The sequence below is a fragment of the Crassostrea angulata genome, chromosome 7 (genome assembly GCF_025612915.1).
Source record: "Crassostrea angulata isolate pt1a10 chromosome 7, ASM2561291v2, whole genome shotgun sequence".
Taxonomy (NCBI): Eukaryota; Metazoa; Mollusca; class Bivalvia; order Ostreida; family Ostreidae; genus Magallana; species Magallana angulata.
Window position 1 is genome coordinate 15,416,109 of NC_069117.1, and position 15,845 is coordinate 15,431,953.

At 33.2% G+C, this 15,845-nt stretch overlaps 1 protein-coding gene across 1 annotated transcript in view; it reads right to left on the reverse strand.

Moving 5' to 3' along the window:
* Positions 1 to 14,121, reverse strand: part of LOC128193232 (uncharacterized) — a 33,831-nt gene extending 19,710 nt beyond the window's left edge. The window contains exons 1-7 of the mRNA XM_052866573.1: positions 13,997 to 14,121; positions 8,620 to 8,793; positions 7,922 to 8,032; positions 7,394 to 7,507; positions 7,031 to 7,168; positions 6,715 to 6,834; positions 4,955 to 5,212 (exon numbers count right to left, since the gene is read on the reverse strand). Of these exons, the coding sequence (XP_052722533.1) occupies positions 4,955 to 5,212; positions 6,715 to 6,834; positions 7,031 to 7,168; positions 7,394 to 7,507; positions 7,922 to 8,032; positions 8,620 to 8,793; positions 13,997 to 14,042 (961 nt within the window). The 5' untranslated portion in view covers positions 14,043 to 14,121. The remainder of the gene's footprint in view (positions 1 to 4,954; positions 5,213 to 6,714; positions 6,835 to 7,030; positions 7,169 to 7,393; positions 7,508 to 7,921; positions 8,033 to 8,619; positions 8,794 to 13,996) is intronic.
* Between the last annotated feature and the right edge of the window lie 1,724 nt (positions 14,122 to 15,845).

The window sequence follows — 15,845 nt, forward strand, 5'->3', positions numbered from 1 at the left end:
TTCCCGAGTATCTTTTTGGTGCTGGAACCATTATGACGTCATAATTGATTTGAGGAATCTTTTCCCGGATTTTACGGCTTTAAAGTAATTATATAGAAAATAATATTTTGACATTCAATATTAAATCACGGGAAAAGTAATCCCGGTACCTATATTCAATTTGACATCATTTTAAAGAGGAGGTCAAGAGCTTGTTTAGTGCCGTTTTGGAGAGACTGTAGGCATTCTAGATATAAATGGACAAAACTCCGAGATATGTTGCTTTTATCCTTCATACTTCATAGAAAATGGTTGTTTAAAACAAGATTTTTTTTGCGCTTACCAAAAATCTAAGCCCTGGTACACCCTATGAAACAAAGATATTGTTATGAAGCATCATTAAAAGAAATTATATCTTGAATTTCATAAACCTGTAGGCACCTTTCATTTACTAGATCTTGACCTTGAAATAATTTGACGACATACAGTCGGAGATCGGAGTTGAACGTCGCATACCGAACTGTACGTCATAATAGCCAATGCTTAGTGGAAAGGGATGCGTAATAACAATTGAAGATTGTCGGTGGGGTGTGTATAAATTTTCATGAACGCGGATGTTTAAGGCGAGTTAACAATTGGACTGATACTTTGGATCAAGCAAATCTGATGCAAATAAACACGCATACGCTAGCGTTTGATAATTACATTTTTATACCATGACAGACATCTTCCCAATTCAAGAGTTTCTGATCCGCTTTGCTATATATAAACCGATTTTTGAGAAGCGTTGCGGATCAGAAACCCTTGAATTGGGAAGATGCACGGCAGATTGGTAGTTAATACTTATACTTTAATTATAAACAGTGAACGGATTGTGTTCTACGTCTTTACGAATAAATGATGAATGCAGAGAAAGGAAAGTTGAATGAGATAACCCCTTTCTCCACAATTGCTTTTTATTTTTTGCTCCCCAATTGCTTTAAATTCTTATTTGGGACAGTAATAAAAAATTATAGAGAAATTTGACATTGGAACAAATTGTATATATCATCCATTTCAGTGTGGATTTTTTAAAACCCTGCCAGCTCCTCTAATATTCAGCCATGGCTTGGATTTTTTATTTTAATTTTAAAAAAGTTTTTAAAAAAAGAATTAAGAAAACTTTCGGTCAAAAATGAACAAAAACAAAAAGGAAAAAACCCCTTGATATTAATTATATAAATGTCCGGTGTTTATTCACATGCTTGCGCGGAAGATCTTTTAACTATGCACACATTTAGTTTCATTGGGGTATTAATATTTCAAAGTTCATTAGGGTATCATTGGGATATCATTTGGTATCATAGGGGTATCATTAGGTGTATTTGGGTATCATTGGGGTAACATTGGGGATCATTGGGGTTCATTGGGGTATCATTGGGGTTCATTGGGGTATCATTGGGTTCATTGGGGTTCATTGGGGTAAAAATGGGCACCGCTTACCGACTGTCTTTTTTTAATGATAAAAAAGTAAATAAAACAATGGAAAATCAAGCTTTTATAATAATATTAGGCTATAAGTTTCAATCTGAGTACGAAACATGACGTCATAATGCTCGAAAATGACGTCATAATGCTCGAAGGGGATAATATTTTCTACTGACTATGTATGGAATATACATAGCCCCCACGTGACTTCTGTTAGATAATGATTTTCTTACAATTTAGCAGGAGGTAAGATATATACAGATATTCCACCTGCCAGATGGTTATTTCAATGTGAACTAGCTGTCGTTACAACCTGGCAAGGCAACTTTTTATCTAACTGCCAGCATATTCTACCTGGCTATGCTGCTTGGTTTAACAACTTGGTTAAACAACTTGCCACTTGACCACTTGCATCCAACTTGTCATTCCACAGTATTTACCTCAATACTAACTTTCTACCAATTCCAATGTTAAGCGATTCTTAGAGAATGTACCACAATATATTATTTTTCTATACAACACTTCTGCATTCAATAATTAACATAAGGATTGTTTCACTAACAGAGCTTCAACCTTGATTATTTATCCTTGGAGTTCCTAGACACTGCATATTCTCTCATACAAATATGAGACAACCCATATAGTGACAACATTTGTCATTTATCCAAAAATCATTGCACCACACATCAGTGATTTTGACTAACCAATTATTACTTTACTGTTAACAAGTCTATCTGACTATTTAGTAACGACAAAAACTGCAAAGTTTTAAAGGCGGCCTAGAGTCAAAACCTTTATCCCGGGGGACATGAATTTTATAATTTTGGTAGATAACTTTCTTGTCTACATAACTATGAATTCAGTTTGTCTTTCAGATGTGCAGAAGTAGGGAAGAAGATTTTTGAAAAAATGTGATTTTTTTCTGCCCTGCCCCTATGGCCCCTCTGGGGCAAGAGTAATGAAATTTACAATTTATGTTCCCCTTATCCTAAAGATGCATCATACTAAAAAGGTCTATTGTTAACACACAACACACCAATAACAACAGATCACCCGAGTGACCCAGGTGATCTAAAAAGATCAAGTCTAGGAAACTTTTAATTTGGTGAGTCTTTGTTGAGGTGTATTTCAATGAAACGTTAGCATGCTCTCATAAAAGTGTATGACCAACATTTAAGTTTTACAGACGATTGCAATGACCAGGGAAATAGAATTTACCTGTAACGTAATTGGACTGGCTTTTGTATACCAATATCTTTTTAGGACACATTGGCGCATTTAAGAACAGATAAAGGCTTTGAAGTGTATTGATCGACGAATTGAAAGATTACAAACACTTCATTTTTTAAAAACATTGAGATCGAATTTTAAATATAAATTCTAGACTTGTCAGTACATGTGCACATATCTATGAAGATTTTTTTAATTGTACACCATAATAAAGAAAATACATAGGACATTTTTTGTTGTATGGGATTGAATCGATACTTTTTAATATTTTTTAAAAAATGAATTAATACATAGCTGCTGTACGTGTTGTAGGTTAAAGTAACACTAAATCTGAAGGTGGTCCAAATATTTAATGAACTAACAACCGTTCTTAATTTGGTATTTATATTGAAAGTATGAAAAGCTGCGAGAAGGCAGTCGGTTATATGATACACGTGTGAATGTAAATAATATCCGTGTGTCCCTGCAGAGTTGTTATGAACGTCTAGTTCAATCGGGCGATTTGTCTTACTACGCAGCTTAGCTTAAAAAGAACATGTAGTTGAAAGAGACCAATAGAGAATTGAAAAAATAATCCTAAGAAGTGCAATATATTAATTAAAACATCTTGCAAAGTGTTTCTTTGTATTTTAATAGTTTTTCAAATACATGTATAAAAGAATTCAACTAAAAAGGAAAAATATTTTTGCGCTAGTACGTATCGAGTATGAAGTCATGTTGGTAATTGGAATCGTTTTACTTAAAACAAACATTTTGATTTATTCTAATTTTCAATAAATGATATTATACTACTATATTAAAATAATAGATTCGAATTTTTGAGCTTTAAATACTACTTTATTAAAATAATAGATTCGAATTTTTTAGCTTTAATACCGGAAATCGGAAGAGTACTGCCATTTGTTTTATATATTTTAAACATTATTGGCACTTGAAGATTGCCAATTTGTTTTTATTTTTTCTCAATCAAGCTTCGCTAATTAATAATCAACGAAAATTCCCTTAAAAAGTCCGGAAATCATGTGGATTTTTTGGATTTTACAATTTTGCGCATGTGCATTACATTCACGCTAAATCACGGGAGGATTTTTAGTTTTTGTTTCCACAATATCACATTTGCATGGATACAGAAACGATATTACAAATACGTGTAAATTTTCATTGAAAATTTGTCAGATATATATATTCTGTTCATCAAAGGAAAAACGGGAAATAACTCTAACTTATGAAAAATCCCGATTGTTCCGAATGTTAAGTCGAAGCGACTGAAAACGTTACTGGAGAAAGTGTTGAATTCTTGATTGATATGAATTAAATTTTTAGTTGAAAGGTATTTACAGCCTCAAAATGGTTTATTATGAATAATTGGACTTCATTAATTTTCTTAAAACCCCCCCACCCCCCCCCCCCCACGGATTAAGATTTTTATGATTTGAGAAAGAAAAAATTGGTAGGTAAGATTTTTTTCTTTTGATAGTATAGGTATCCCCCCCCCCCCCGGATTAGGACTTTGATGATTTTGGGAATTTTTTTTTTAATATTTCTGAGGATCAGTGTAGTCCTCCCCTCCCCCCTTTCAATTTGCTTCCGACGCCAGTGTTTTGCTACATTACGGGTATATGTGAGGCAGTTTTACTGTGGTATAGGCCTGTCCCGAGACACAGTTAAATTATTCTAAATAAGCAGAGTGTAGTGAAATTAATAGCATTATTGTAGGCTTAAAGATTTGTTATGTAAACAATACGGTGTGTCGATGTATTTATTTCGTAAATGTTCGATATCATATACAATGTCAACCCGTGCACACACGGGTCAAAGTCTAGTTAATTTTCAAAATTTAGCTTTTGGGTTCCTAAATATTTTAAAAGCGTATAACATATGAGATATACATGAGTTTATGAATGTTTTGGGCTGATGTACACAACTTCTTTCATATTTTTCATATGTCTTTGAGAGGAGTTTTCATGCAATCAAATATGTTTTCATTTCAAATATATTTTGTTCCGAAAAACAATTAGTTTACCGCCGGTTTTTTTACGCCTGCGTCAATTTTTGTCCTGTTTAGACATGGGTGATATATACTAGTATTTTCACGAACAGGGTTTACGTGCAAATAAACGAGAACTTATTATGATAATAAAATAACTGTGAATTTGTAAAAAAAAAATATATATATATATATATAAATTACAGTTATTGTTTCAGCAGTTTGGACTTTGATGCGATTAACAGAGAAGCAATACAAAATCTAAAATCGATATAGAATTTTCACACTTACCATAAATATTTTCTTTGTAGAGCAAAACTTCTGCGTGAACTACACCAAAATGATATTCCTGGATGTGTGTCGGTTTCTCTGGCAAACCTTTGGGGGTCTCAAACGCCGTAATGAGTTTGAAAGACATTGACTTCGGCTGGAAGTTGATGTAGGTCGACTCCTCATTTTGACACTCACCGTGTGATGTAGAATTACCTACCTCGCCTCTATCACTTTCAGCCCCAATGCGACATGTCTCAATATGAGGCTTTTTCAAAACTATAAAGTAGCAAAATAAAACCATTTTAAAAGGCTATTGTTCCTACCTGAAGGCTGTTCAGATTATTAAGTATAATATAATTGTCATTTTTTCATGGCAGTCCCTTAATAACTCAGAACATGATTCTTGCTATAAATTAATATGAAGATGTGGGAAGGGGGGGGGGGGGTAGGCTCAAATTCCCATTTGGTTAAGTCGGGAAAAACAATTCCGTATTCAAAAAAATTTCCGATAAATCTATTTGATAATGTTATAATACAAGTTTGCTAAAGCACAATTTATAACCATATTCAGTTCTGAATATTTAAGAACAATCAATAAGGAAAACGAATGAGAAAAGTTTTGGTGGGATCGAACCCACAAAAAACAAGCATAGTTCGATCAGGTTACTTAGTGTTTGGTACTTTAACCACTGAGCCAATTAAGTCACAATAATAGGGTTGTTTAAATGATACATGCGACTATGGTCACGAATTTAAGGACTTGTATTATTTTCCAAAATCGTTCGATTGTTGAGATACAAATTGATATTTTTAATGTGTAATGGGTCATCTCTCCACGTTTTTGTTGATTGAAAAAGTTTTGTTTTCCATTAGGTCGTATTAAGACTATAACAAAATATGGAGCACAGACCAAATCTATAAAAAAAAATGACATGGAAGTTCTAAAAAAATGACAATTTTTCGAGGTTTTGATAGGCATACGTCAATTTAAATCAACATATTCAAACAGTATTAAAGCTGCTTGGTCCGATTTCATATCAATTTTTATGCACGCTTTTAAACGATGGCTATGCTTAGTATATGTATAATAATAGACATTGCAGTAGTTTTACCTGTCAATTATGCCAAATTTCAATGAAGAAAATTACGTACAAAATTTGCTAACAAAACAAACGACATTAAAAAGGTACCTCGTTATTTCGCCTCATGTTGAATTTCACCCCTGACGACGAGACGGGTATAGTTGTATTACGAATTTGAAATCGCCTTAAATAAAGGTCGAATTGATCAGACAAATTACAAATAAACATGTGTACGTTTTGTTCGCTAACATTTCTAAAGTCTGCTTTCTTTACAATCGATGCATAGCATGCGGGTTGAATAACCCCAATCATTCGGGGGACGAAACCAAGGGGTTTCCTTTCTAAACATTCCCGTGATGCATTTTGGTTTGTTTTTTCGTTTGCCCAAAGAGAAATTATTTTTATTTACTTTGAATATTTCTTACTTTGAAAGGAGACTGATTCTGCTGGTGTAAATAGGAGAAAGTCCATAACTTTTTAAGATAAATGATTTGTATGAAAAAAAATTTGATACTGTAATTACAAGAAAATCGGACCAAGCAGCTTTAAGTATTAAACAGTTTTGAATGAATTTTTAACATATTATAAGATATTTTGATATTATAATTTAACAGTATCTTATCTGTCCTTATATATGCATTTTTATGCCTTTTCCACCAATCATCAACGATCTGCATTCATTTCAATTTGACTTACGCTCACAACGAGCAGGATTGGAAGAGGACTTGTAGAAATCAACGCTACAAACACAATTTTTTGCCAAGTGTCCGACGCACGTTCCGGGCCAACACCAGTTCTCCTTCCACGAGCAGGTTGCTGTAAGTATATTATTATAACGATATTAAATTCTGTTTCATGTGATGAGCATTATTGCAAATGTTTTGTTTACAATGATAGTGGAAATGAAAATGATTGTTTAGAGAGGTTGTGGAAATGAGGGGGAGAGTTTCTGCGAGATTTTCATTTTTGTGTGTTATATAACATAATTAATTCCGAATGTGGAAAAGGCAACCTTCGCAAACTTTCCTGTCTGCGTTTGGCCAGTAGAGGGAATGTTCAACTGTTGAGCCTTGGTCTTGACATTTAGTACACTGGTAGTCATAAGTGTTTGTACAAGTCGTAGTTACACAGTGCTCTGGGAGATGACAAGCTACAAATTATTGAAATACATAGTACATATACGTTTGTATATTTCTTGGATATTGTGAGTTTGATTTCCGTTTGATAAACAATGTTTACATGTATATGTGAATAGCAAAATCAACAATTAAAGAATCATGACTTCAGTTTAAGGTAAGCCAACATATACCGTTTGGCGGTTTGCTTTTTCTTTAAGTATAACTTTTAAATAAAGCCTTGCTTATTGTTAAAATACCATGTAATTCACAAATGAATGGTCTATTTTGACCACACGATTCATCATTCCATGTCCAAGAATGTTCGCTACGCAGTTCCAAGCAATCCTCGCTATCATCGTTATTCGGTTCGCCTGGAGAGAATTTATTTTGAAAAAAAAATACTATTGTCAATTGTCAATGTTTGATTTGATCAGATTTTTTTTTCAATAATATCGACTACTATAAACAAAGTTCTTGTTTACTATTAGTAATAATGCCTTATGTTGTAAAATACTTTTTATGCCATTATTTTCCAACAATAATTTCAAAAAGAGAGTATGTATAATATAGATTGCAAGCAACAGTAATCATTGAAACGTGTTTTATGTTTGCACCGTTTATAGAATGATGTCACTGTATAAAAAGCAAACTCAATTTCCAAAACAAATAAAAGCACGAAGACCAAAGTTTACTTTAACTATATAAGAATACTTATAAGGAGTGTTTACCCATACACATCGAAATTGAAATTAGAACTATATACGTTTATCCCCAGATTCTCTTACCTTTATCCCAGTTTGTATAATAGATGACATCGCCTTCATCCCAGTACCAACTCCCTTCTCGCAATCTATCATTCCCACCGGTCCAAAGATGACTCACTCCATTTGCAAGTGCTACGAGTTTTAAGAAAGTTTTGTTCGTTATGTTAATCAGAAGATTGATGAAAGAATACATTCTTAGGACATTATTGGATTCAAAACTAAATTCTTAGTATAAAATATAATTTGTTTGAATATGGCACTGCAATAAAATCTTTACATCTACCGAGTATGATTCCCTCTATTTCTTATAGTTAATTCATAACTCTATAGAAACAGTCATGCAGACTGAAATCTACATGCCCCTTTTATCGATTAGTCCAAATCTACAGCAACCTAAGAAAAACCAAGGATTGCACAAAATATTCATTATGATATCAGACAAAAACCCCATATGAGACGATTTGACTGTTTCTTGTAGCTAACATCCTGATGTACATTAACAGTAATTTAGTGAATTTCACTTAATTTTTACAATAAATGTATTAATTTGTTAAAAGAAAGATGTAAATATAAACAGTAAAATGAAATCTTTGATGTTTCATGCGGGTTATGAAGGTAGCGATCCAAAGAAAACATTTTATTGTTTTTAAAAAAGAAACAAATTTATTATATTTTTTATAGCTAAAATATGAGTTAAACAAAAGCCTTTGTATATTTACCTTGTATGTAAATCTGTTTTCGGTTATCTCTTATACCAACGAGAAACCCGCCCTGTGCATGGCATGTAGAACGCGCACTACTCCAGGTACTTGGAGAGTTGAGAAATGTTATGTAACAATAATCTTCATGTCGGTAATTCCATCCAGGTTTACACACAAAGTTGTACGCTGTACCTGCAAGCAACGATAAACCTAATACTAAGCAGTTTCACCATTAAACAAGAAATTATATATTGACGCAAGCGTCAAATGGGCCGCAAAAATATAATTGTTGTATGAATCATTGGTTGTTTACTTAAAAACACACCACAAAGAAGAAGATAAGAGTTGGTTGCTCTAATATTTATGGTAAATTTTAATATACCTTCAGCAACTTGTTTTGAAGTTTAACATTTTACGTTAATCATAAAGAATCGATTTCGTCACTTTAAGCATTTCTAACGGAAATTGCCATAGTATGAGAATGGAGAAGACGCTGCATGATTTGTACGTTACTCTAATACAAAGTTCATCATTTTTCTCCTGGAGATTATGTATTTTAAACCATTTTGGTTTTTTGTTGTTGCATTGTATTGAATGAATGCATTAGTTCAATATATGATTTCAAGAGACCTCATACTAAAATAAAAAGAGGCCCAGGGGCCACATCGCTCACCTGAGCAACAATTGCCTTAATTCTGATCAAATTAGCATTACAGTATCAAAATATATTGACAACTGAGTACAGTAGATCTTGCTAAAAAAAATTGAAAATCTGCCAATTTTTATCAACCTCTTATTTTTGGGTAAATACCAAGCCCCTTTTGTTGTTGTACCTGTAAGAAGATTTTTCTCTATGCCTATATACCCCCCCCCCTCCCCCATTTCATGGCCCCATTTTTCTATAGGGAATCATGGTTTCATCAGACTTAAATCTGCATAACCTTTGCTTTCACACTAAGTACTGAGTTTTGAACTGAACACTTTCCCAGAATAGTTTTAAAGATTTTCTCTTTATATTCCTATGTAAAAATTCAAACCGCCATCACGGTCCCGCCCTACCCCTAATGACTGTGATTTTGCAAACTTGAATTTACACTACCCAAGGATGCCTCTACACATGTTTAAACCCTTTCTGGCCAAAAATTCTTTAAAAAGAAGATTTTTAAAGATTTTTTCTATATATTCCTAAGTAAAAAAAATTCATCCCCCATTGTGGCCTCACCCTACCCCTGAACTATTATTTAAACAAACTTGAATCTATATGATCTGGGGATGCTTCCACTCAAATATGGCCTTTCCAGGCCTAATAGTTTTGAGGAGAAGACTTTTAAAGATTTTCTCTATCTATAAAAATTCATCCCCCTAGTGACCCGCCCTACCCCCAGGGACCATGATCTGAACAAACTTGAATCTACACTTCCTAAGGATGGTTACATGCCAATTTGAGATTTCTTGGCCAAATATTTTTGAGAAGAAGATTTTTAAAAGATTTCCTCTATATATTCCTATATAAAACTTGATCCCCCAATTGTGGCCCCACCCTACCCCCGGGGACCATGATTTGAACAACCTTGAATCTATACTATCTGAGGATGCTTCCACTCAAATTTGAGCTTTTCTGGCCTAATAGTTTTTGAGAAGAAGATTTTTAAAGATTTTCTCTATATATTCCTATGTAGAACTTGATCCCCCAATTGTGGCCCCACCCTACCCATGGGAACTATGATTTGACAAACTTGAATCTACACTACCTGAGGATGCTTCCATTTTAATTTGAGCTTTCCTGGCCTAATAGTTTTTGAGAAGAAGATTTTTAAAGATTTTCTCTATATATTCCTATGTAGAACTTGATCTCCCAATTGTGGCCCCACCCTACCCCTGGGGATCATGATTTGAGCAAACTTGAATCTACACTCCCTGAGGATGCTTCCATTTCAATTTGAGCTTTTCTGGCCTAATAGTTTTTGAGAAGATTTTTAAAGATTTTCTCTATATATATTCTTATGTAAAACATGATCCCCCTTTTGTGGCCCCACCCTACCCCCGATGACCATGATTTGAACAAACTTGAATCTACACTTTCTGAGGATGCTTCCACTCAAATTTGAGCTTTCCTGGCCTAATAGTTTTTGAGAAGAAGACTGGCTCAGGTGAGCTAAAAAAGGTTAAGTTTACAATACAATAAGTTTCTGGAAGAAGAGACTTTGAAAATTTTCTTAATAAATATTGACAATTTTTTTACTTTTTTAATCTTTAGTTTTTAAGATCTGTGTTCAAACATAGAATTGTGAGCAAATCTCTGTATCTTGCTTATAATTCGAAGCTTAACACTCAAATATGGTTAGTAAATAGAAATTGTACACAATTAAAACACAAGAAACATGCACTATAACAAATAAAGAACACAATTTATTTTTTCGAAATGAATCATATATATACATGTACATGTATATACCTACATATTTCCGACAGCGATATCAAACTCTATTTAAACTGAATAAACTCGAGAAAATGCCGAGCATCTCAACAAAACCTATTGCATTAATCTACCATTACGCAAAATATAATGCCGAATTACCGATAGAATGAATTGTATTTCAGTACTTTTTTGATACATCAGATTTTGCTTAATTTGCGCAGGTAAACAGTTAACTGTTTGATTTACCGAAGTCTCTGTTTGATTTGATACGTAAAAATCACGAAATACAGACGATAGTTCCCAGGTTACAAAGCATAAATAATGAAAACGAAACGAAAATCAGAACAAGCTAACACCAACGTCATGTGTGAAAACTTTCCACGCGTTGATATATTTAACCTCAATTTACTACACAAAATCGGCACCAATATATTTTGCATGTTTCAAAAATTTCCCATCATTCGCGAACTGTTGTACAACAAGCAAATTCATCATAGTCAGATCGACCCTTTTTCGTATAATGTCATGGCTGCTTTAAACAAAGAACCTCGTTTTAGATGTATGGAATACGAGACTTGGTAAAATGGGTACGCAAACCCGGGCCGTGGCAAAATAAAAGCCGGGGCAGATCGGCAATCGTCAATTCCAAATACGCATTATTTTGCAGCAATATTTACAGCAAATACAAATATACTGGTCCATCATATATCCTGAAATTTTTATGAGATTGGCAGATTAATAACTGCCAATCTTTTGTTTTGCCCAGGCCAAGTCTTGTCTACCCATTTTACCGGATGCCGAATCCGAAGCTATTAAACTGATTGAAACACGCCTTTCCTTTATTATTATTTTCGTAATAACTCAGATTTGAAACAGAATTAGACCTTAATTTTTGCAATTTATATTTTCCTTCCCATAAGGATAATTTATGCTAAACTACGTTGAATTGGAATCAGTAGTTCTTGAGAAGAAGATTTTTTAAAATGCACCCCCCTTTTTCTACAGTTTCAAAGTTTTCTCAGCTTTGAATACAGATCGGACTTTTATTTCTGCAATTTATATTCGCCCTCCCATAAGGATGCTTTGTGCCAAATTTGGTTGAAATTGGATAAGCGGTTTTAGAGAAGAAGTTCAAAATGTAAAAAGTTTACAGATGGACAGACAGACGGACAGACGAACGGACAGACGGACGGACGGACGGACGACGGACAAAAAGTGATCAGAAAAGCTCACTTGAGCTTTCAGCTCAGGTGAGCTAAAAATGGATTAGTTCAAATTTTCCAGCCAAGTCAAATTTTCATTTCTGTCATATTCTTGCGTAAATAATTGATATAAAATTAAATGTCATTTCATGATATTCTCTACCACTTTTTACATGAAAATATAATAAATACACACGCAAAGTCATTTTATTTGACATGGCACATGGAAATTCAAATATATCATTTATATAAAATTTAATGACATTCAGGTCTTAAGTATTTCAGGTTTTTAAGTATGTCCCGCATACCGATCCTGATGCATTGTTTAAAGAATGAAAAACTCCGAAATTTTCCGAATAGATTATAGTCTCGATAACAACGCGCCAAATACGACAATCTACTAACTATGACCTACTTCTCATTTACGAGTAAAACAAAAAATATGTGATATTTTCTAAAAGGCATAACACATATTTCTACATGCAAATTTACTTTTAATTTATAAAAATAAGCATAGTATTAATTCTATTAAAAAAGAACTATCCCGCAGAAACGCAGTAACAATATTTTAATGTGTATCAAATAACGGACCGCCTTCCGGCAGCCCGTAATGAAAATCGTCCACCAAATTTTCTCTCGATTCCCTTTTATATCACATAAAACGGATTTGTTTTAAAACTGGGCTATGTATTGTACGGAAGCGTATTAGTGCCATATATACACTTCACATTTTTTTATTTCCTACACTTTAATCCGTGAATTTTACACTTTAATCTGCAAAATTCAAAATTTAAAGTGTAAATTTTACACTTTAAGGTGTAGAAAATAAAAAAAATTGTGAAGTGTAGTGTATATGTAGCACTAATAAGCTTTAATAAAACAACAGTTTTAGAATGCTTGTTTATTTGGTGTTTATATTAGATGCGAGATTGATAGAAAAAATTATAATTCTACCAGATTTTATAAAAAATAAAATCTTACAAGAATTGTTACTTTAGCAAGGTAAGCGCTACAAAAATGAAATACAAGTTCAAAATGACACGTTAAGCGACACAGGTATATATTTTACCAAATTTTACAATGATCGAGCGAAAAGGACTTAATAAATCCAACTTCACCTGACTGACCATAACAAGAATATATTTGTAAATTTTTCAGCCAAAATAAGTTTCGAATAAATGAAAAGTTTAATAATGCATTATACAAGATATACATAGTTCATATTGTATTTAGCGACAGGTTTTTTTATGCATGAAAGTCTCGCATTATGGAACGTTTTGAGCTAAAATGTTTTTAAGATTTTTATGGGTTAAAACACATAAATATACCTTCTGAGCTTGCTAGTTTTTTTTTTAATTTAGGGGGTGATAACACATCTTTTCATTTATCATGTTTAACAGGTTTCTAATCATTTATGATCACTGTAAGCAAAGTGGAATTTTACATGTAGGAAAATATTCGTAGAAATAACAAAAAAGTAAGTTCGAAGTTAAAAAGATCCTAATTTTTACAATTTATGATTTGATTTATATATTTGCTTACTATATAATTGATGAAATTTAATTGATTTTGGTTGTATAAGTATATGCAATGTTATTAGGTATTATATTAAGATATATTTTATTTTAACCAATTGATCATTATCGTTGACGGGACCATTGTTGTTCCAGGCAAGTCTTTGTTGCAAGAGTTAACGTTGTTCGGTGATCGAACACAAAGATTAAAAATAAGAATTAACAGAAAATTTTTAAAATTACATTGTTAATTTACTTACTTGCGGAAATTAAAAAACTGTTCACCATAAACAAAGAAATCCACATTGTCGTTTTATTCTCGACCCATTCTTTTAAAACAATGAGAAAGCACCAAAATATCTATCAAATATATACCGGTCTATTCGTGAATCTGTTTTAAACCTTAGAAGATAATGCAATTGGCCAATAGAACTGTGTATCGGTTTATTTCTCTTCCTTGATGTCAGGTAGCTTTTTCATAATATTTACCTTTCATTGATAGAATTTGTTAAAAACGACCAGACGTTAATAGAAACACTGATATGTATCTAGTTTATTTGAAGTAAATCTTGAAGGAAGCCTTATCTATTGAATGTGTTCATTCTTTTAAGAACACACTTGATGAGAATAGCGTTGGGTACTTTGACGATAAGCTACCTAACCTTAGATAAACATATTATAAACCTTATCTTTATTATGCTTTTTATCTACCTTGTAGCTCACCTGACCTGAAACCTCAAATGCACTTTTCTTATCACATTTTGTCTGTCGTCCGTATGTCTGTCCGTCCGTCTGTGCATAAACTTTTCATATTTTCAACATCTTTTCCAGAACCACTGTGCGAATCTCAACCAAAATTGGCACAAAGCATCCTTACTAAATTAAAGACCACGCCCTTTTTCAAGAGGATATACCGGTAATTAGGAATGTTTTAAGAATTTTGAAAATTTTCAAAAATCTTCTTCTTAAGAATCATTCGGCCAAGAAAGCTAAAACTGATGTGGAGGCATCCTCAGGTAGGGTAGATTAAAAATAGTGAAAATCAAGAACCCCTGGGGTAGGGTGGGGCCACAATGGGGGGGGGGGGGTCGTGTTTTTTACTTATTTTACTTTAATATATTAAGTTAATATTTAAAAATCTTCTTCTCAGAAACCTATTAGCCAGGAAAGCTGAAACTAGTGTTCAAGCATTCTCATATAGGTTAAATTCAAAGTTTTGAAAATCATTAACCCCCGAGGGTAGGGTGGGACACAATGGGTGTTGAGCTTAGGATAGGAATATATAGAATAAACCTTTAAAATTCTTTCACTCAGAAATAATCAGCCGGGAAAGCTGAAACTTTTGTGGAAGCAGTTTGTATTCAAATTTGTTAAACTCATGAACTCGGGGGTAGTGTGGGGCGACAATGGAGGGGGGGGGTCGAATTTTACCAAAGGAATATATAGAGTAATGACATGTGTACGAGTTGGTCTGTATAAGACTTCACTGGACACCGCGCATGTTGCTTCTCCAACACGCCACCTGGTGTTTATTTTTGTGCGTCCGCTTGTTTTATGTTGATGTCTGTTCGTTTTGCATTTATGTATGTTTGTTTTACTTTTTGTTTGTTTGATTTGTAAAAATAAAGACACCTTTGGTTGATTTTATGTATATTTTGATTGTAAAGAAGACTGTTGGTTTTGCATTTATGGTCATTGATGATATTATTTCGCATTGTTGAATTTAAATTTACATTGATTTTGTAAAAATGTATTTTTTGCCCTTTCCGCTGCCCATAGGCTTCCTCATGTTATGTAGATTCAAAGTTGTGAAAATTATGATCCCACAATGTTGAGTGGGGCCAAAATGGGAGTCAAACTTTTACATAGGAATATTATACAATTATTGCTGTTTTTGGGGTCAATACGATGATTTAGCTACCCGAGAAATACAACATTCTACTTCGAGAGTAGCTAACTCATCGTATTGATCGAGAGAAAAAAAACCAGCAATAATTATTTTATTATATGATGTAGCAACGATTTGATATATTCATATCAAATTGAGTGTTATCAAGCGAAGCTTTTAGTTTGAAACCATAGCCGAACAATTAAGAAACGTGATATTTC